The sequence below is a fragment of the Pinus tabuliformis genome, chromosome 4_1 (genome assembly GCF_031772625.1).
Source record: "Pinus tabuliformis cultivar Carrire ecotype Pingquan chromosome 4_1, CPIR1, whole genome shotgun sequence".
NCBI lineage: Eukaryota > Viridiplantae > Streptophyta > Pinopsida > Pinales > Pinaceae > Pinus > Pinus tabuliformis.
In genome coordinates this window covers 769,046,834-769,071,138 of record NC_142303.1, presented here as the reverse complement: position 1 = coordinate 769,071,138, position 24,305 = coordinate 769,046,834, and the positions used below count along the sequence as shown (strand labels likewise).

General features: G+C 37.6%; 1 protein-coding gene across 1 annotated transcript; it reads right to left on the bottom strand.

Moving 5' to 3' along the window:
• Positions 1-7,887: 7,887 nt before the first annotated feature.
• LOC149178416 (uncharacterized) lies at positions 7,888-11,586 on the bottom strand. Its single transcript, XM_089422084.1, has 6 exons — positions 11,341-11,586; positions 11,152-11,180; positions 8,568-8,638; positions 8,427-8,456; positions 8,234-8,318; positions 7,888-8,120 (listed from the first exon to the last, which is right to left on the bottom strand). The coding sequence occupies exons 1-6, from the start codon at positions 11,584-11,586 to the stop codon at positions 8,021-8,023; spliced, it is 561 nt and encodes a 186-aa protein (XP_089278210.1). The 3' UTR covers positions 7,888-8,020.
• Between the last annotated feature and the right edge of the window lie 12,719 nt (positions 11,587-24,305).

The window sequence follows — 24,305 nt, the reverse complement described above, 5'->3', positions numbered from 1 at the left end:
ATTAAACACATAAAAGTCGCATGGGTGTTAGTTAGCCCAAAGGGTAGCACCACAAACTCGTAATGTCCATATCTTGTTCTAGAAGCAGTTTTAGCTATGTCTTCCTCCTTAATCCTGATTTGGTGATAACCTGATGGGAAATCAATCTTGGAAAATATTGTTGCTCCTTTCACTTGATCAAAAAGTTCATCGATCCGAGGTAAGGGATACTTATTCTTGATAGTCAGTTTATTCAACTGATGATAATCTATACACATGCAAAGGGTCCCGTCCTTTTTCTTAACAAACAACACTGGAGCTCCCCAAGGAGACACACATGGGTGAATGTAATTTTTGTCTAGTAGTTTCTGTAACTGCATTTTTAACTTTGTCAAGTCAGGTGTACTCAATCTGTAGGGTTCTCGGGATACCGACGCTGCCCCTGGTACCAATTCAATAGTAAAGTCTATATCTCTCTTAGGTGGCAGTCCGAGAATCTCCTCTGAAAACACATTAGCAAATTCTTGTATCACAGGGATGTTGTCCAAAGTGGCTGTTTTATCTTTCGAGTTAGCATAGCCCACTTGGATGGCATAAATTTGACACCCATTTCGCTAATTGAGAGGCAGTTATTGGGCAAATCTGCACTAATCACTTAATCCCATACATCTCCTGCCTTACTGCAAGTTCTTCCTTGTAATAGATAGTCTTTGTTTTACAGTTGACTAGGGACCAGTGTTTTTCTAACCAGTCCATACAAATAAGGACATCATATGAACCAAGGGGAAATACATTTAAATCTGCCTTCACTGACTGTCTTGCTATCTTTAAGGAGCAGTTATCGACCTTAGGAAGTACTCTTCGCTTTGCCCCTGTAGCCAACTGTACTAACCATGGGTTCTTAAATTTAATAGTTTGCAATTTACAATGCTCCACAATCTTAGGACTAATATAACTCAATGTGGCTCCAAGATCAATTAAAATAGTTATAGTAAGGTCTGAAATTTTACCTTCGAATTCCACCATGGTCGGCTGGTACTCCACCTGACGATCTTCCAGGGCAGCATTAATCCTTGGTAGACTACGTCCTACATCACTGACTGTTGATGCTTCATGGATCTGGGAAACCTATTTGGTTCCCTTCTGTCTATAATAGTTTTTAACATAATGGGGTCCATCGCAGCCCTAACACTACACGGGAGGCCTTGTTGTCCCTTCACCATCTAATTTTCCAGGTGGTTCACTGGTCCTTGACTCATTGATTGGTTTTGACCTGAGTGAGTTTTTCGTAAATTCCCACTGTTTTTCCCTTTGGCAAGGCCCTTGTTACCTCCACCTCGACTTCCTTTATTATTTCCAGCCAATCTGTTGTTTCTCTTATCAATCCATTTTTTACCTGGAACCTATCCCTTCTGTTTACTTTGCTGGTAACAAATTCTGGCCTTACGTATTACTTCGTCCATTGTCTTCGGATTGTCAAACTCAATCCTTTCCCTCCTGTTCAGGGGTAAGCTACTGACAAATCTCTGCACTTTAGCCTTTTCCTCTCAAATATAAGGTACATAATGAAGTAATGATGTAAAATGAGTAATAAATTCATCCATAGTTTGTTGTCCCAGATGCAAGTCATGGAATTCTCTCGCTTTTCCCCATAGAAGCATTCTGTCAGTACCTTTCCTTAAAATATTTCTAAAATTTTTCCCAGGTGATATTCTGCTCACTGACTCCTCTCACAATCTTGACTTCCTCCACAGCTTGGTGTTCCCTTGTAATTGGAAAATGGCTAATCGTGCCTTGAGGTTGTGATCGTACTCATAGAGCTGGAAATATTTGTTCGTATTAATCAACCATGCCTCAGCTGCCTCCTCCTATTCTCCATCAAATTGTGGTAGTTTAATCTTACGGAATTCCCCTTGCAACTCTATTCATTGCTTTTTTGATGTCTGCTGCTCGGAAGCGTTATCAGATCACTCTTCCCGTTCTTCATCCCTTCCTTTCGACCCCTTTGGTTCCGTGTGGTGATTTTGTTCCTCCGACACCCTTTGCTGCTCAGCATTGGGATTCATCGCTTGCTGATTCTATTTGTCTGATATGCTCTTTAAAATCCTCTCCTGCTCCATGGTTAACCTCATGTTATCCTCCCTTAATCGGGCCATTTCATTTTTCAACTCTTGCATTGTCTCTAATATTGCAAGGTTCGTATTTTGAGTCTCCTCTCCAAGCTGTACCCATAATTCTGGGTTATTTCCAGGGCTTGTTGCAAGTCCCTCACCTGCTACAAACCTATGTGGTCCGCTGCCTGCCCTTCTTATGTTGGTTGTCTTTTTTTTTTCCTGGTCTTGGCTAAGAACATGAACAGAGAAAGGGTTAGCACATAACAGTTTTTTTGTTTTTGTTTTTTAATTTTGTTCTTTGAGTATAAGTAGAAATGCAAAGATAATATATAATGAATCTAGTTCAACCATTTATTTCGCAGAGGACACAGTTTTGAAAACGTGGCTCTGATACCACTTGGCATGACCCAGTAATAAAAATAAAATAAAATAAATTATAAGTTATAAATCCAAGCCTTTGAATACCCCAAAGTTATTTAATTCGTGATATGTTGCAACCAAATGCAATCTACAGTTTCAATGTGATTTAATCTCCGCATCCATCTATGTATGCATAATCCCTGTATTTATGGAGGTGGCAGACCCAGCCTTTAATGTAGACAAGGTGCGAGTTCGATCTACACCGTCTGTCAACATGGGGATCTAGGTTAAGGAATCAAGGCCATCGATATATCGGTTTGTTTTTGTTAATGGTTGGAGTTTCTATGTTAACACCTACATTACCACTGTACATGGCATATGCAGCTCTATCTGTTTTCTGCTACAGCCTCGAGATCCCTCCTGGATCAGCGGTGCGGAAGCTGGCTTAGCGATCCAAGAGTCGTGGAGGAATCGATCTCTATACACACCACTTGGTCTAGATTCAGAACTTCTTTCTGCTACCATTACATTTAATCCGCCATGGGGTTGCTGCTCTTGTCCATGCTCTGCTCTGCTTCTCGGCTCAAGATTCTGTGGTGGTAATGGGAGATGCTCATAATGCCCTACCCTGGTCTTCATTCTCTAACACTGTCACTAGTAAGGCTTACTCCATATGGACTATACAAATCCAAATCTTCATGCGTAATGGTGGTTGAGATTTCCTCCTGCGTTCAGGGTTTTACTACTTCTTTTTTTTTCCTCATTTAACCTCAGACTGTTGGGTGTCTAACTTAATATTTATGGTTTCTTGTGGGTTCTCCTTGGCTCTTTCATCGAGCTTGGCACCGGTCGGTCCACAATTCTCCAGAAATTAGCTTGGATTCTTCCGGGTATGAGGGCTTTCCGCCTGCTTATGGTTTTCAAATGAATGTTCCGCTAATATTCTTGTGAACGGGCTACTTATGAGTTTAATGTTATTTCTGTAATTATTATTTAAGATTCTTGTGAGAGGGGCTTAATTCAGAGTTTCGTGCTCTTCCTGTAATGTATTACCCGGGTTTAGCTCACCCCTTGAGACTCTGTTTCATGCACCATGTACATATTTTGTAAAGGTTTTAGCTTCGAGGGTTTCACCTCTGAAGCTGAATGAGCCGCACCGGCCTATATGTAAACCTGTTTTAATTGGGTTACAGTTTGTCCATTTTCTTTGGTTTGTGTTTCGTTACAAACACTGGAAGTCATGTGCTAATTACATTTGGTTTATGGAATGATTATACATGTTTTGTACATTAAAATGTCTTTCTTCTGGTTTGTGACTATCGTAAGCTTTATACTATGCTCCAAATGCATTTGCCATGTATTTTGTTTACCCAACTATGTTCTTCTATATATACTACTGCAGAGTTTCAGGCGGTGTCAATATTTGTGTAGTTATGAGTTCCACATTTAATTATTTATAGGGATTTCCTTAGTTCAATATTGCATAGATTTACTTTCTCGTTCTCCAAAGAGAACTATTCCTCAACTCATTCTTTGGTTACAAACCTCCAGCTACGTAGTTTAGCGTATTTATATTCTTACTGTTTAACCTTGCTGATACACATTGGCAGTAAAGCCATGGTTATTGTTTCTTTTCTTTTTTTTCTTTTTGAATATGAATGAACAATAGAGCCATTCGACTTACTTATATTTTCTTTGGGCGATAGTGACAAGGGTATTTCTTTTTGTAATATAACAGAAACGTATAACCACTGAGCTTATATTTATCAGACAATTTAAATGCAAACATGATAATCTGAGGGTTCTGGGCTACCCGTGGAATTTATGACAAACCACTCATTCAAGGGAATTGGGTCGACCCTCAACGCAGGGCTCCCTTCCACCATTTAAATGTATTTCAACTTCTACTATAGAAAACTTTTAATTTTGGAACGAAACCCTACACCAAGGGTTCTGGGTATATAAACTATAAATTTCCCTTACGCAGTCAGCAGATTTAGTTAACGACTATTGAGTTATATAGTACTAATTCTTTTGGGCCTTCCCTATTCCCTAATACACGACTTCCCTTACTTCTACAACACTCTACTCTGCGGCCCAACGGGATGAGACATGGTTTACGTATTTGCACCTTGTTCCTTTAACTGCACATCTATTCAGTTATGATGACCCTCATAATATTCTTTTGTTTTTTATTCGTTGGTTTATCATGGTTTCTTAGTAAGAGTCTCATTTACCCATGACTCAGCCTTTGATAAATAAACACAACAATGCAACCATATAGTACAACTTGCTTCATCAATGTTTTTAAATGCTTTTAAAATAGCTCAGCCACTCACCTGAGTCACTATAGCTTGCTAAACACTTGAGAAGCCAAGATTACCTCTGTTCATCTGCTTTCAATCTACCACCTGTCCATGAGATTCGTCTTTCGGGACTAGAATCTCCCCCCTTTCTCTCTTGCAGGACCACTGTCCACGACAAGATATTCACACTTAGTGCCTGGCTATCTGGTCATCACCAGATTTAGCCATTTTTCCTTTTTCTTTTTTCTGCCCCCTTTTTCCCTATTCTTTCTGGAAACCCTTCTAGTTAGCGAAAACAGTTTGGGTTGGGAATCACAGCAACTGTCTTGCCTCTAACTTCTCCTTTGAGAAGTTGCCAGCTTTTAATGAAAGCATTTCTTAATTTTTTTTAAAAACCAATATTATTTAAATTCAATCAGATAATGATATCAATACAGTTTGTCATTTACCACAGTAAAGTCAAATATTTACATTTATCCCGGGGCATTACAGTTTCTGCTTGAGCTAAATAAATATTCTTTTGACTATGCCATTCTTGATTTCTGTATTTGCAAATCCTTTGAATGTCTATATTCAATTCTCCACTCTAGACATCGAATTCTATGTAATTTCTGCAATAATCTCACCATTTATATCAACTCCTTTGTGCCATTGGTTGTATACATTATCACTTACATAGAATGTGGTGGTTTAATTTATTATAGCAATTGATTTTTTATCTCGGTTATAGTTGTTCTAAAGGTTAAATTGCAATTAATTTTTTATTAATATATATATATATATATATATAGTTTTAGATTATATATATATATATATATATATATATATATATATATATATATAATATGTAGATTACCAATTTTCCTATGATAAAATAGGAAGAAAATAGATTTGTGATTCAGACACCATTCAAATAGAATTCATGCACATAAAAAAAATAGCTACTTCTAAAACAAGGGAGCCAGTGCTGTGGCGGTAGTCCCTGCCGGGTTCTGCGACAACAACAATACAAACGCTCGAGAATAAGAAAGTATGCACTAATAGAGCTAGATTGCTAAAGGCCTCTTGAACATGAAAATCATTTCGCAGAGTTTATAAAAACACAACTCTATGTAGTTGTTTGCAAGGGATGACGAACACTCGGATATTTATATCTCGGATGGATATAAAAAGGGGTTTAAGCTAAGAGCTGCCAAATTACAATGTGACTCGGTATTTTGAAGCAAAACCTTCCACTCGCACCAAAGGCTTTGTTCCATAAGAAGCTCCACAAGTAGTATTCATCACCAAAACTTATGTGTTGCCTCATCGCGTTGCCTCATCATGTCTATGACATATTGGTTGGCTTTCTTCGTCATGGGTTGTTGACCAGCAGATAGCTACTTGGCAATAATTCTAGAGAGTGAGGGCAGGTAAGCTACTTTGCCTCCACTCCCGCTTAGGCGGGTCACCTAGCTACAACGCATGTAACATATAAGAAGGCTAAGACTTTTCACTTGCACTGTTAGGTGGCTTTGGTTACCAGGACCAAACAGTTCTGTTGTGAATGATTTATATGCATTGCTGGGCCTGGCTTTCCAGTGATCATTAAGGTAGTGGAATAATTTGTACGGTACATTCAGGCACGCAACAATTGCTTCACAGATTTTGCAATTTATATTCATTTACTATATCTGAGCATGCTATGTAAATGAGTCTATTAAGCTTTATTATTAGCAGGACCGGCTGAGCCGCAAGTCCATGGGTTTTCTATAATGAAATATATACACAAAGTATATATATTCCCATTATCACGATGGGCCAATATGAACAGACAACTTACTCCTGCATTTGCCTGAACACATGTCGAGCACTTTGTCTTCCAACGACAAAACAAAGGATTTGTTTATCTCTGAAAAAAGGAGCTCTAAATGCATGAGTGATCAACTATTCCACTTTCATGTGGCAACTAAATGTCTATATTCTTCTCAAATGCAATAACATGAATAACATGCCTGATACATTATTCCTGAACTGGGCTTTTTCTTTGTAGAACAAAAATATTGTTTGCAGGCTCTCATCCCTGAAAATCATTCGAAAGGATAAACGATGAAATTCTCGCTTAATTTACTTTTCTTCATTTGTGATAATAGTGAAATAGAGTTACCAATGTATTTGGTGGTGAAATCCATCTCTTTGTCGATACTCACCTCTCGACGCTCTTCAGTTTTCATTGCCAGTGACCAAATTCAATTTCTCCATTAGTAAAGTATTTTTCTTATACTCCCTATAGAATTACTTTGCCTATGTTTGTTTATTCTCAATATGATTATTTAGTGAGATTAATCGGGCATATTAAAAATGTAGTTCTTTCTACTTATACAGAAATGGTTTTGCAAGGAGCATTGCCATCGCGAGGGAGTCAGTGCCATTCATTCTGTGAAAAATGGTATTTCACTCATTTTGTTTTATCAGTTTATCCAAAATGACTACATAACCGTGGCTTTGGAAAGAAAACCAATAGATGGTATGGCTAATTAAAAGCTTTAAACCCAACGATTATATACTCTGGGTCTACTCAATTGGCAGGAAATCAACTTAGGAAAAAAAAAATACAGAGCATGAGTGTTAATTTACTAGACCTTCATTGAATAATTGAAAACTTTTGCCTTTAGGCCCATAAAGTATAAAAATATAACATGCAGAAATACAGAACCCACCTTGTTTCTGAAAACTAAAAAACATAAAAATAAATAAAGAAATATGGTTGAGGCTAGAGAACATGCCTCTCAATTACCCCTCAGTAAATAGAATGTGACAATGGCCATCAACTGTTTGGCTTCTTTGTGGTCTGCTATTTATTCTTTACAAATAATAAATTAGTAAACACAGAGAACAAACCCTCTAATATTATGAGCAGACAATTATGATGCTAAGTAGGAATTGTCATTATGCATGCGTCAATTTAATCATAAAACAAATAGTTTGGTTTTAAAACTAAGCGGGAAAATCCTCTCAGGCGATAAGGCCAAATTCCATAAGAACATCGACAAACTTATTGCAGAGCCAAGAAAAGAACTATTGAGTACATACAGAAAATGATATAGAGAAGGCAATGTCAAAAACTCCTTTTAAAAACATGTCGAAACAATAGTGAACGTTGTATTAAAAAAAATCAAAGGAGCTGCCATATACATATAAACTTTACAGTCAATATAGAAGTAAAATGGTCGAAAAACCTCTTGGATAATAAGTATACATGTCAACTGTCTAGATATTCAATTATACACTGAGAATAACAGAGGTTTTGCATAACTCAGTGTAAAGAAACCCCTTCGAGACGCAAGCCAATACTATCAATCGACTTGAAGCGTCATAGGTCCTGACATAAAACAACAATAAGATATCATGGAAATTTGCAAGTCTGAACAACCCTCGAATAAGTTATTAAACTCTAAATTGCTGGGACTACTGAAAACAGGTCGAAAGTAGCACCTGGAGGAAACAAGCACTTTGTATAAGCATGAGAGGCCCTCGAGAAGATTAGAAAACTCGCCCAAGAACCAGTCAGGAAATTTACCTGCAGAAAAATATTCACCACACTAGTGGAATCAATTAGTTTGTTCTAGGCATGCAACTAAAAAAACATTTGCTAGAGTTAATTTTGTAAATAAAAAGCCCCGCTTACTTATGTCGGACCTCCCGTCGCCGTGTTGGTCTGCATGTAGCAAAGGGTGTCAGTGTACTGCAGTCACCCTCAACACAACCACCGAAGACTTTAACTGAAAAGAAGGTAGTGTGTCCGCTCATGGAGAGGCAAAGACCATACCTGGAATTAACAACAGAACTTGAGGGAGTTTGACTGTAAGATTCCCCAGAAAGCCTGTGCGGTTGATGGACCTGCAGTCAATCAATAGCTCACACTTGGATTAATCACTATAGATGAATAATGCTGATGAGATTCATTTATTATATATTTGATATTTTTGTATTTATTAGTCTTGAATGGACAACGAACAGGATTTTTTAGTACTGACTTTGTTGTATCATTTAGGATCTGGCATCCACTACATAATATATATTGGTGTTTTGTTCCATTTTTCTGTGCCAATGTGCTTATTTGATGTTGCTCTTAGTTTATGACATGTATATATATATATATATATAGATACGGAAAATAAAATTATCTTTATTTGTATTTTTTGATTTGTGCTGCAGTTTGCCAAGATTTTCCAATGTTTGCGCCAACTTTTCCAATGACTCAATGTCTGGACCCTCAGCAATTGTTTGCCAACACCAATTTTTTGAACAATGAGATTCTGAATATCAATAATCTGCATGAAAGATCCTTTTTTTCAGGCTTCCTGCCATTCTCTTTTAGTTATTCAAAGTAACATATAAAGTATAATGGTCCAATCTTTTTGGGGTAGGCTCCTACAGATCACTGCTTCAAAAGACTAAAGCAGCCATTGTATTTTGTTAGAAAGGTTTAATTTAAACAGACTCAGCTACAGGCGTACAAAAAGGAACAGTTGATGAAATATGACGAAAACTGACTGCAGAATAAAAGAATGTGGATGAATATTATTAGGATGTAGTTCAACACAGCTCTGCTGAGAATTGACTCCTCATAAGCAGATTTGTGTTTGTGTATGGATCACTCACGGATCACTACCAGAGCTGAGTTTGAAATGACAACATGTGGCCAGATATTGCTAAGATTTAGTTCATTTTATTGATCTTGGATCATTCCCCAGGGCCGACATTGTGATTGTGATTTAGTTTAGCACAACGCAGAAGTGGTGTACAGAAGACGGTGGATTTTACTGAACCATAGTTCAAGCTAACAAGACAGTATTATTCGGTCCAGTATATCTGAAAAGATTTAGTTTCATGTTACCAGATGTAACATTCAGAATCTAGATAGATCATTTGTTTGGCACTATTACATCATGTCATCAACTAACTTTGAGATTAACACCACAGGTATTTAGTTGAAGTTGACAAAAACTGATCATTTGCATATTTTTCCAAATTTATTAAACATAACTAGAGGTGGGGGTGCTAGATCTTTTGCCAAACCACTACCGAAAACATTGCAGAAAGATGTGAGTTGACAAACAGAGATATGATTGGACATGACCAAAAGTAGATTCATGGTACAAAGATTTTATTTGATATAACAAGATGCCAGCGGATGTTGCAGGAGACTTTGATTAAGTTGAATATAATAATGTGTCGGTGAATACTACAGGGATGTGGGAGGAGGCTTCTGATATTCAGTTCAAAGCAAGAGAAGCTCAGTATTTGCTCCTAAGACGTAGGTGGATCATTTGCTGAGTGATTACCAGGATTGCAGTCACATAACAATATACTGCTAATAGTACGGTGATGTAATTAAAGACAAAAATGGAACATCCTGTGTAATTTATTACTGAAAGCATTTAACATAACCAGATAATAGTGTGTGGGCAGAACATCTGTTAAACTGTTATGCAGATTTTGGGAAAGATAGCAAGACAGGTGCTCATTTTACAAAGATTTAATTCGATCTTACAAGATATGGATTAGTAGCATGATATATCTAGTTTTACTGGACATAGTATTAAATAAGATAGGTGTAGGCGTTACAAAGACTCGATTCAAATTAACAGGTTGTAAGAGGAATAACAAAATGTTGCCTGACTCTAAATAAAATTAGTTCTAATAGACAAGGTTTGGTAACTTGTCCCAGATTAAAATTTAAAATCCATAGCATGAATATGCGGGCTGGTTATCCTCAGATTGTGTTGTGTTATGAGAGACAGATATGCGATGTCGGGGGTACTACTGAGAATGAGTTTGCAAAACAAGATACCAATATATGTCGATGAATTTCAGTTTAAAAGATCGAGTGTGGGTGGATCCAACAGAAATTGGGTTCCTAAAAAACAGGATGTTGACGTATGCCACCAGTATCGGGTTCGGAAAAACACGATGCGGGTGAAGGCTACCGAGATCCAGTTAACTAAAACATGATGTGTGTGGCTGATGTTCGATGAGTTCAACCTAACTTGATATAAATAGATATCAGAGAATTTCAAATACCAGCACTGAGATTCTGCTCACAAAACAAGATATGGGATGAATTGCCCAATATATAGCTTAAATCCCTTTCAAAATGTGGGGATCGACCCTAAATCCTACGCTTCCTTTCTATAGCATAAGACCCAAAAAAAACACCCACCAACCATGGTGGACCATTAAGCAGACCCACAACTCCAAAATCAATAACATGTCATTGAGCAATCTAACAGTGATCCATACCATACCATATCTGAAATAAAACAATGATGGGTTTTACCAGATTTGGAAGCGAGTAAGGTTAAAGGTATTGAATAGAAAGAGAAGAGCAGGGATCTAATTTGATCTACCTGCACTGTGCGAGTTGCGAACTCCACGCCTATTGTAGATTTGGACTCGAGGCAGAATTCATTGCGCGTGAATCTGGAGAGCAGATTGGACTTCCCTACTCCTGAATCTCCAATCAGGACCACCTTGAATTGGGAGAACTGAAGGGTTGAACAAATTTCGGAATGGACTCGAGGCAGAATTCATTGCGCATGAATCTGGAGGGCAGATTGGTCTTCCCTACTCCTGAATCTCCAATCAGGACCACCTTGAATTGGAAGAACTGAAGGGTTGAACAAATTTCGGAATAGGAAAACTCTCTGCGGAGAATTGATAGCCCGAGCGAGGAGAAAAGCCCATGTTGAACTACTCTCCCAAGCGGCTGGTAGCTGTCTTCTGCGGAGAATTGATAGCCCGAGCGAGAGACATCTGGCACTGGCTGCATGCAAGGCGCTCATGCACGGCATGGAGAAGAACATGCAGGAAAGGAAAATAGGCACCTTGAACATAAAACTTAGGGTAAAATAATTTGTCCCTGCTGAATTAACATCGGGGCACGTGAAGCGTGCAATAAGACCTCCAATTCACAATTTTGGTTATAAATTTCTTATACCGATATTTCCAGAAATAAATTTTGGTTAAACTTTGAGAGTGCACAAATTTTTTTGGTCAAAAGACCGGTTAATGTATGGTCAGCGATCGATCCATTACTCTTAGTCCCAGGTAAGGACTAATAATACTTCAGAGTTTTCAATAAAAATATGTAAATTACATAACACCACATACATGAGAACATAACTTCCAACCCAATGATCTCTAAAACCTAAACCAACTATAATTAATCAAATATGAATAAAAATATAAACATTGATCTTTTTAAAGAATGTAATTCTTTGAAAAAATAAATTAAACAATTTTCTTTTCAAAACTTATTCACTAAGGACTACCCTCATTCAAGGGTTCGACTGAAATATTTTATAATCTATCGTTTTTTATGGCTTCTTTGAAATATGGTACTTAGTAAATGTTAAAAGATTTTTCATACTATTTACATAATAAGAAATAGATAGGAAAGATAACATACGATCACATAAGTTAATCATAGATGATTAGGAATGCATCTTGATAGCCAAAAAAGCATTTTTTACATACATTCACATTTTTTACGTCACTTACGTGAAAGATGGTATTTAAGGTAAATAAAATTTAAATGGTATTTAAAGTAAATAAAATGATATAGATAAGAAAAGTAACATTATGTTCAATTAACACGATAGTGCATGTTTATATATATATATATATATAATTAAATTTAAATTAAAAGGTTAAAAGAAAAAATTATACATTTTAAAATATTGTTAAAATAAAACATCGTAATTATGTTATTTAACTTAGATTTAAAAGAAGATTTTAAAAATTAACAGTTACTTATTTAATTAAATTAAAATATATAGAAGTTCGAACGTGGAAAAATCCCTTTATGAGCTTAGTGTCATGGAAGCCCAGCAAATATATGATCTTCGATTCTCTCTATTATTTCGAATATCGCCGTTGTGACATTATGTACATAATTATTATTAACAATAATGACGATACACGACGTAATAATTATATGCCTTCAGACACATTCAACTCGTTTAAGTAGGATCAATCGATCAAATGTCTCGTTATTGGATTTTGATCATCGCAACGTTATCAACATATTACATTATGAATTATCAAGGGATGAGTATATTACTTGAATCACCGAATAAACCAACAACCAAATAAAAACCTACTTATTATGCTCATTCTAAAGTGACCTCAATGCTAATACAACAACCATAACCATATTAAAAGGGGTAAAAAAATTAATAACCACATTATTGATGTTACCAATAAATCATTGGAAAACGTCGTTTTAATTATTGAAATATATCACGCGAAAATCATTTATAAGATTCAAATTTCCGAGTTACAAATATTTTATTTCAATAATTTAATTTTTTATATATATAATTGATAGAATTAATAATATTGTTTATAATTTATATATTTTAATATTAATTATTTTATTCAAGGTTTTTAATGATCTTTATAATCTTTATATGTTAAAAGAAATCCTTAAAATATTTTTATTGCTAAAAGTTTAATAGAAATTTAACTTAAAAAATTAGAAATGAATTTGTTTAAGCAAATGGTGTTATAGTTATTTTAATTGTGTTGGTTTTGCAAATTAGTTGGTAGTTTTGTTTTGATTTTTACAAACTAGGTGGTAGTCTAGACTAAGACTAACCCCAATGTTGGGTGGAAGAACGATTTATCCACTGATGGGATGATATCAACAAGCTCGTCCAAAGCTTGCTCGAGCTTGGATGCTCCTTGGGATAGTCACATTTCCCCAAGGCGGCTCCCAACTCAACCCCTTCCCATGAGATTTGAAACCCTGATCCGGTGGAGATTGAACCCCCACACAAAGCCAATTGGTCTATGCCGAATGGGAAAACCAAGTGATAGTTACCAAAACTATTTTAAGGGTGCCTACTCATTTAAAAAACCCAAGAGATGACGAGGAAACATAGAATACTAAATGTAAAAATTACTCTTGCTAATCAAAATCCTTTTTCCTTTCCCATGGATGTTTCCTTGACAAAACTTTAGGGTTTTACCATGTAAAATCTTGTGTATTATCTATCAAAATTAATCTTTATTCTTGTTTTGAAATGCATGTATAGAGTAATAAATATCAACCAGTGGTATCAAGGCCATAGTAAGAAATTTAGAGAAGTTGTGTTACAGTTTGTTCATGTTCCTTATTGTCGGAACATTTCACTAGGTGACAGTCGAGATTGTGCAAAGATTCAAGTTCACATAGTATTTAAAGCCACATGGGAAATCTATGTAAAATTAGGTTTCATAGCCCACATGTGGATTCATGTTCTGTTGATATCCAAAACCAGTATTCATGTGCAAAGGAGAAAATAGAGCCACACAACATCATGGTATGTTTAAGCAGGATTTATGTGTGGTAAGGAAGATTTAACCATTATTTGTACACTCTTGAAAGATCTCATGGATCCCATAAGAGGAACGAAACCTTTTGTTTTCAATTCCAATTACAAGGGTGCATTGTCAAAAATGAAAAATATGTGATCTAATAGTACATCATAGGTTTCATAAGGCAATAAGTGGTAGGAGAAAAAAAGATAAAGTGATGATCGATGATGGATGGGAGAAACTGTATGAAAAATCCCTCAGTATAATATTGTTGTGACTTATCGAATATGTTGTATTCCATATCATTGCTGAAGTGATAGCAACAGGATTGTGGACCAATCTGGAAAGGTTTACATGATCAAATCCTTGACAAATCAGATCTACTATAGAGGCAATCGTACAGTTTGAAGATGAAATAAGGGTGTAAAATTACATTTTATTTGATAATCTTATTTACTAGTTAAATTGTATAGATTTCAAATTGAATAGTGAAGATAAAGAATTTAGATTATTATATTCATTGCTTGAATCATAGAACTATTTTGTAACCTATAGTAGCCTTTGTACAATTAAGATTCCTGGATTTTATATTGTTTTTGGAGTTTTGTTTTCTAAAGTGTTCATGAGGAATAAAGCATTGAAACATCCATGCCAAAATTTGCAACAAATAGTGGTACTTCCTAAGAAAAATGAGATAAATTGAGATGCACATTCTAGTCGAAGTCGAAAGAAAACAAGAAAACATGAGATGTTGGTTTTGCAACAAATCATGACATCTCAATAGGGACTTATAGAAGAGACATGAATCCATGGAAGATTATGAAAAGGAGGAAAATCTAGTTGAATTATGTTTAGGTATGAATGATGAAGTATCCTATATTTGTAATGTTCCAAAATACTATTAAGAAATGTTGTTAGACTTTGGTGCTTCTCATCTTATGCATCCACATAAAATTGGCTTTCATCATATGAAGTCGTTGATGGTGTAATTGTCATTATGGGTAATCACATTTCCTATAATATTGTTAGGGTTAAGATTGTCAAAATCAAGATGTTTGATGGTAATCTAAGAACCTTAACATATGTGAGACATGTACCTTAACTAAACAAAAGTCTAATTGTTTGGTAGGTTTGGATTTTGGTGGATTTAATTTCAATGATTATGTTGGAGCATTGAAAGTGTCCATGGGTGCTCTAGTCATTGTAAATGGTAATAAGAACATAAACCTTTATAATTTGGAAGGAATTACTCAAATCAGAGAAGAAGTGATAGCATCTAGGGAGGTAGGTGTATACACTCATTTATGGAATCAATGACTTGGTTGTATGAGCAAGAAAGGATTATAGGTATTGATAAAATGCAAGTTGCTTCCAAATTTAAAGTTTTTGAATTTCAATTTTTGAAAACATTTTATATTTTTAAAATTGTGTAGATAGAAATGTAAACTATGAAACCCTAGTAGTAAAGGTATTCTTGATTACATTCACTTAAATATTTTGGGTCTATCCATAAATTTCCTATTGGAGGATCATCATATTTTGCTATATTTATAAATGATATTTCTTGAAAAATGTGGGTCAATGTACTGAAAATAAATATCATGTGTTTAACATTTATAAAAAATTTAGAACCATGGTAGCAAAGAGAGCTAACAAGACAATAAAATGTTTAAGTTGAACAGATAATGTAGGCACGTTCTCTTATTTAGAGTTCAAAAATTATTGCAAGGATGTTGGGATCTAAGACACGAAACCTTAGTTTATACTCCTTAGCAAAATTGTGTGGTGGAATGTATTAAAAAAAATTCTAAAATGAGAAGGGAACATGCTCATCAATGCTAATATACACCAATAATTGTAGGAAATGTCAGAAAGTAGGATAATATTGAGAGGGAGGTTGAATTTGTATTATGTAAGTTCTTGACAATCTTTCAAAAAAAATATGCATTATCACAAATCCAATATAACAGAGCACCATAAATCAAATAGTATGCACACATGAGACATGGATATTTATGTGGAAACCCATAAATGGAGAAAACCAGAAAAATTATGTCAAGGAATAATGGTAGGCTTCAACCTACTACTACATTAGATTTTCTAGCACCAACCAGATGAAAGTGTTGATCCTCTAAATTTGCAAGAATCTAGTTGATAGGAACACCCATTCCTTGACGTTTATGGGCACCAACATGAAGGAAGAACCTACTCCCTAATATGATATAACGAACCTTATTTTCCTAACCCATCTTTTATTTAGTTCCATGCGTAGACCTTAATGCAAGGTTTACTCAATTTCTTCTTCATATTCTTTTGTCACTTCTACTATCAACAAGATAGATATTATTTTGTACAACCAGTGTGCTCAAATTAGTAGATCAAATTTTTATCGTCATTAAAACTTTTTTTTTAGAAAATTATTGTTACATAGACTCTCATTATTACAATTACACAACTCATACACATATGTTCTAATTCTCACACATTGGCTTCATACTATCTCACAACACAACTATTTCATTGCCAAATTTATTCCTTATCCATCATCAATTTTTATTTAGAACAAACAACATTGTTGCATTGCTCTATTTTATATTTTATGGTTCAGCCCTTCTATTACCATGGGCATACATCCATGATACTTACCCATGGGAATACTTGTTTGACTATATGAATTGTTTAAATTGATTGACTGTATCAACGGTGAAAAGTATCAAAGGCATGATGGTTCCTTTCTAAAACATTATTGTAGTCATAGCTAGATGGTAGATAAGCCTCTTGAGCCCTTTCTCCTCAACCCACATGACCAAGGGTCATAACTAAGAGCTCCTTCTTTGTTGGCCCATCACATTGTCGCTCATTAATCTCATTTATACATACTTACTGCTTCGTTCATCGATGATCAATAGGTCAATGGGATTTCACTCTTAAGTTCTTACATGTAGTCCCCTATGACCTAGGGTATGAACAAATCATTCACGACACTTTTGAATCCATCACACCACTAAGCATCAATATTAATTTACTTGTTTGTCTCTCTAACTCCCAATGGGCTAATAGGATGACAGGTTGAGAAGACCTTTGGCACTTACCCATTTGATTCTCACAACTAAGTACTTAAACCATGTCATTTTGGACTCAAATACAATATCTAGTCCTCTTGGAATGCATCACTCGATTTCTTCATAAACTACAAATATATGAATACATTGATATTTTCCATCTTCCTTTATACTAGTTCTAGATCTAGTCCAACATTAATTAAGTAAATTGTTAAATCGAAACTCACTGGATGCCAAGATTCTCTGGGATTTTATGCATAGAAATGCAAATTCACATGAAGATTTGATTCATTTGAATGATATTGGATTCAAATAGAGGCATAACTCTATGTGTGTTCTTAATTTAACCCTACCGGGGTAGATACCAAAAGAGATGGCAATAATTTATAGATGTAATTAAAAATATCACCACATAGGACTCGTAACACAAATCCCAAGCCATGTTGTTGTGGGGAAAAAGGCCTATGCAGGACGATCCTATCCACCTAAGGTGTGACAGTGCCTTAGCAACAAACAGAGACAACTATTCTAGTATTCTTCCTTTATGAATTAAGAATGAAGAGAGATGGATGGACTAACCGGTGTCTTCCGTTTGTCCCTCGATCCGGTTTCTCTTCTCTTGGAGAGTTCCCAGCTACTTGCCTTCTCGCTCGCCCAGCTTCAAGAGGTTTCTGCAAGATCACAAGAAGAGAACACTACGCAAGACATGGATTCATATTCATAACTAGTTCAGGATTAGAAATAAACTAAACATACTAATGCAATCATACATCAAAGATACATCAGTATATAGGAGAAACCAAGATAGCTTTATTGATGAATAACAAGGTTCAGGAAGAGATACAACCCAGAGGGCTCCAATACAGCATCTCCTTCCTAGCAAATGGAATTCCTATCTTCACCCCCTTCAAAGCATTAAGCACCCAATCATTCCAATCTCAAACCAACAACAATTCTTTGCAATAACCAAATTCCAGCCTCTCGATCTCATGGAGGAGAGATCCATATATAGATGTTTGGAGAGAGGATGAGTCAGCTTGAGATCTTACTAGTGTCCTCTCCCTCTGTCAGTTCTTGATTCCACTTGGAGGTTCTTGCTTCCACTTGGAGATTTGGAACCTCTTACTCATCATAGTCGAATTCCCTGAGGCAAGTGTCATTTTGGAAGCTTCCTGGGTTTTGACACCTTGTGGAATGAACTTACCACATGTCCACTCTCGCTCAGCGCAGGTGGCCAGTGTTGGCTTTGAGCCACTGACATGATCCTGAATTGACTTGTTTTTTAGCAGTTTCTGGTGGAGAACTTCTGTGAATTGCTGTGGTTTGTTAGCCTTGTTCCTCTAGGGGTAGGAACAACATGTTTAGGGACTTTGGATCCCTTAGATTATGGACATTTCATGCTCAATGATGTAAGGCAGAAAAATGTCTATAACAGTTGCCCCCTAAAGTATGAGGCCGTTTATAGGGTGAAATGCTTTATCAGGGGGATCCGAAGTTCATCCAATGCTGGGAGGAGACCTGTAATAAGATACAATACAATACATTATTTTTCATACTGCTTTCATGATCTAGCTGAGGCGGGCATTCCCATGCTCAGCTTTATAAATTCATTTTCTATACATAGAACAGACAATCGTCTGATGGTAGACTGATAATTTTGATGAAATTATCATCCTTTGAGTAGGATGATTATCTGCTACAATGATGTACATGTCAATGTCTTTATCTTTCCTGAATATATATCGCAGCCCGGATGGATGAAACTAGATCCGGGGTCTTCAAACTCGTTCGATCTTCACTCTAAGTACAAGTCGATCCATGTGAGAAATGTTCTGAAGTCGAACATGGAAAGACATCGCTTGATTACCGGTCAATGAGGTAAACCGTTAACAAGCGCGAGAGGAATCACCGATAACGATAATGACCCTCAAGGTACTGCAGTACAATTCATGTGGTGTGAATAAAGGACTTGGCGTCGAACACCACGCAAAATCTTTCGGTCGAAGGTCATTGATGTATACCTGTCGCCGAAAGTGAGAAACTTGCCATTGAGGCATGCAAGCTTCAAAGTACTGAAGGGGTTGTTCCTAGATAAACTTCTTGGATAATGAGCTGATGTCAACAAGAAGCGATCCGTCAAAGGAGGGCCTTAATGAATCCCACATCAATGACACGGAACAGAGCTAATGATTTTGATGGAGGTGAAAACGATCTGTGACATATGATTCAGGGTGGCGGTCATGAAAGGATGAAGGATAATGTATGGCAGTGGATGGGACACGGTTGACTTTTCTGAACGACTTCTCTTGAACATATGGCGACACTGATGCGATGGATCGGTAGCATTACCCCAAATATGGATGGTATGGCGAGACCATGGATGTGACCGGTGAATGAAACAACCCAACCCGATTGTGGTACGGAGGAAAAGTGTCATGTTCAAGAGCGACTTGCTACCATCAAAGTTTTCTTTAGTTTCTCCCAATTTTTCCCCAGTCATTGCTGACCAGTACCTCTTTATTTTTGTCAAGCTTGAGGAGGATAACATATGCTTGTTCTATAACCTGCCCTTCGGGCAAGCCCATCGCTATGTTTTAACGAGCCTAGCGATAGTAAAACTCGTTCTCGTCTAAAGACAAGTTTGTCTCTATTTAATGATTTTAACGAGTCTAACGACAAGGATAACTCGGTCCTTTTCATTTTTAGAGAGTCTGAAAAGGTACATAAAGTTAACTCCAAAAGTCCTTTTTCGTCATCTAATCCCTTAAGTCCGAAAAAGTATAAAACAATACAGAAGGGATGAGTTTTCGATAGTTTTAGCGAGCCGAATAAAACAAGCGCTCGATCTTTTTGTGCAATAATCCCTCAGGTCCAAAAAGATTAAAATCTAGAGGAGGGATAGCACTTCTTGTCCCTTTAACGAGCTGGAAGGCCAAGGACTCAGCAATCTTTTCATATTTTACAAGTCAGATGAAAAGAGCTTAAAGAAGACTCGTCTTTTGAGGAACGAGTGATAAACAGGGTTAGCAGCTGATTCCAGGTACAGGTTGGAATTTTCCAATCACGGCAGTGTCACAAGGATGGCTAGGTGAAATCACTCTTCGCAGCTGTTCCTCAAAATGGGTAAACAAACATATGGAGGTGAACGATCGGCCAACGGAAAAGTGGAGGTGACGGTGCAAACACGACCAAGGCTTTAATGGCTGATGATATTACATTCACAGTGGTTATTTACCGGGTAGTGGTTCATTTTTTATTTTAAAATGAGCTTAAACGCTGGTGGAAACACTTTCTCATTGCTTATGTTTATTTTTTAACAAGCATGAAGTCCGCGTTAAAACTGCTCGGATCTTGCGTTTATTTTTTAACGAGCATGAACTGTGTGCTAAAACTGCTCGAATCTTGCGTTTATTTTTTAACGAGCATGAACTGTGTGCTAAAACTTCTCGAATCTTGCGTTTATTTTTTAACGAGCATGAACTGTGTGCTAAAACTGCTCGATGATAAGTTTGCATGCCCCCAGCATAACAACGCAAATCGAGGTGCATGCCCCCCAAGCTTCATTGCATTCAACTTGGTGGTTGGAATGAAGGTTTACCTTTGAGATTTGGAAAGGAGATTGTTTCATTTTTTAATGAGGTTGACACAGTAAAAGAACTATCCTCATGACTACTTGTTTCATTTTTTAACGAGGTTGACACGAGATTAGAACCGTCCTCGGAGCCCACTGTATTTACAGTATTTCTATTAGGGCGATGATCCACGCTGACAAAATGTTTAGGAATCTTCCGAATCCATTAGACATAGAAGATTTCATATTGTAGGTTTCCATTGTGGCCACTTCCGCCAGATTACTTGCAGGCGGTAGGGCAAAAGTACCCATTAAGGCAGGGTCTTTTAGGAGACCTACTCCAATATTTTGAAGCGAATGATTGCTTCCATGGATCATTGGAATGCTTCCCGTAACTTGTGAACTGTCGAGGAGGAAAGTTTGTTGGTCGACGACTGTAATTCCTCCTTGAAAGGGAAATGCAATCTTTCTGAAGTAGGTCGACACAACTGCGGCCATGGCATATATCCAGGGCCTTCCCAGTAGGATGTTGTAATCGAGGTTTCCATCAATTACTTCAACATCAATTCCTACTGTTTTTCCCCCTAGTTCAACTTGCAAGTTACTTAAAATCCCGTATGGAGTGTATGATCGTCCATCAAATGCTTTTAACATCGTTGACGATCCCGATAAGGGTGGTGAGCCTAAATTCTTCCAGCAACTCATTGACATAATACACGTAGATGCCCCCTCATCAATAATTGTTCGATGAACAGTTTTGTTGAGGGCTTTCACTTGAATAAGGAAAGCTAGTTGAGCTGGTAACTGAGGGTCATATCCTTTATGATCAAAGGCCACAAGATTGGAATCCCTTGGGCCAATCCCACCTATTGCTGATAATAAAGCTTGCCCTTGGGAGGGGCAATTTTGTAGTACTTCAAGAGTCGACATAGCGGATGGCGATTGGGCCAAATCTTCCACTATGTTATAATTCTGCGCCGCTCTGGCGCGAGGATTAAATGTCGACTTGTGTACTACTCCCTTTGGCGGTTTTATTGTTAATTCAGGAATGATGGGTGGTACAACTTCTGTCGAAGTTGTTGTCGAACTACTTGGTTGATCTTTACCTTTGTCGTTCGACAGCTACGGATTCCCGTAATCTTTGTTCCTTGTCGAAATCAAAGCATCATTTTGTTGCTTGGAGATCGACAACATTAGCACTTGCGATGGGGAAGCATTTCCACTATCAACCAGATTTTGACCTGGATTGGGAAACGGATCAGTTAACACAGCTGAGGTTTGCGAACTTTTGAAGAACCTTCTAAGCTCAGCTTTGTATGGACAATCGGCTGTCCAATGATCCTCGTCACATATCATGCATGGACTTTTTGGTTTCCCTTTCCTAGGAGGGTTTGAAGAAGTTTTTTCAGGGGATGACTCGCCCTGTTTCTTCTTCTTCCCTTTGTTTTGCTTCTTCTTGCTTCCTGGTTGATTGGTTTCTTTGCCTTTATCTGCTGATACGACATTTACTTCCGAAGCAAGAATTTCTTCTTTTGCATTTTGATCTGAAGTCTTACGGGCTTTCTTAGACGAAGCCTTTGTCGATTTCGCGTTTGTCGTGCCAATCACACCATCGCCAGCATGAGAGTCACTATTTGATTTAGGAGGAGGAGGAATTGAGAATTCCGGTCTAGGGGCGTCAGGTATTTTGTCGTAGAGCATGCCAGACTGAGTGTAGACTAAGTCTAGATATTGTGCACGAGCAATAACTTGCTCCTCCGTTATGACTCCCCCCTTGGCCACATCTTCCGTTATGGCAAGAAGTAACGACTTGATAAACCATTCAGCTAATAGCTGATCGGGAACATATGTTTTTACCATCCTACGACGACGCCGCCACTCATGTATATGATCAGATATGTGGGTGGCTGTTGTCTGCTTGAAGTTGGTTAATATCTCTATTCTGGTTTCATACCTTATCGGTAATTGAAAATGGGTTAAGAAAGTCGTGGCTAGGGAGCTGAAATTGTCGAACGAGGCTCTAGGTAATTCAATATACCATTTTGCCGCTAGACCCGTTAACGTCCTCTGAAAGAGGCGAAGCCTTATCGAATCATCGTTTAAGGTGTTTGATGAACACCACAGATGAAAAGTCATCACGTGATTCGATGGGTCTTCACCCGGATTTCCATTAAATTTAGGAATGTCCGAAGGAAGTTTGTGAGGAATCGCTGGCCACCAAGGGGCGTAAGCAATTGGATCGTTTGTTAATCGGTGTAAATCGGGTAACTCTAAAGTTGCCATGAATGGTAACTGTTGATTCAGGTTAGGTGAAGCATACCCAGGGTACGATGGAATTGCCTGAGCAGTTGGCCTTTGCATACCAGCATAATGCAATTGATGTTGGTATGACTGATACGGTTGGTGGACTTGACCACTGTAAAGCGGTTGGTTTTGACCGTTTTGAATATACGGTTGTCCATTGTTCGCAAAGATCTGCTGCTCAGAACCTTGGTATACTTGCTGGAATTGTGGTTGTTGGTATTGCACCAGCCATGGTTGTGAAGCCATGTTCTGTTGTGCTATACTAACCGTTGGACCAAGGTGTGGGGTAATTGCACCCGTTTGGACCTGTGTCGCCTCACCAGTAGGCGATTGTGGTTGAGTCACAGGGTCAAGGGGCTGTTGCATTACAACCTGAGAAATCTGAGGTTGACATACAACAGGCAACGTTTGAACTTGCGACACTGTCACAATAGCTAGTGTGGTCGGGATGTTCGACACATGTACACATTGTTGCATAGAATACACAACCCTTGGTTGTTGAGGTAGCATAGGTACCCAACCACTTGATGTAACTCCAGTATAACCTGAATAATGTTGTGAACTCCTGTATGGATACCCTCCCGGAGGGGGTAATGAAAGGGCATACTGCCCCCCATACGATAGCAATCCGGAACTCAAGGGGATTGTTTGTCCTTGGGGACTGGATTGCCCAAATTGACCTCCAAATGGATCAATCTGGCGAGTCTCAACATAAGAGTTGCCGGATATTATTCCGGAGGAACAAACTGGAACGAACCACACTGTCGAAATAGTCCCTGGGTGGACTCCTTCTAGCGGTTGTGAGCTAGTTGGGACAGATGCTATGCCGGCAAACATTGTCGGAGTGACGGCAGGGGGTTCTGCTGTCGCCGTTTCGTTCGACACAGTCCTAGATGTTGACGGTTGTTCAGACATTTTGAGTCTATCCAATAGATTGCCTAGTGATTCTATAGGAACTTCCACTGGTGATAGACTAACTTCTGATGTAGAAGGAAATAGAGTGACCCCTACTCCAAAATGTGTTGGAGTACTTGGTTGCGGATCCTCTACAATTTCCTCTATTGCAATCAAACCAGGTGGAAGAGGAAGACCGTCAGGTCCATAAAATATTTCTGGTGCCGAAGAAGGGGTTGAATCGACAGCGACAGTTGTTTGAGGAGCAAGACTCTCTGAACCGGTTACAGATGGAACTGGTTCAGTAACGCAAGTATTTGCTCCCAGACTAGGATCAGTGTTACTGTCCCTCTGTGGCTGTTGAACTTCT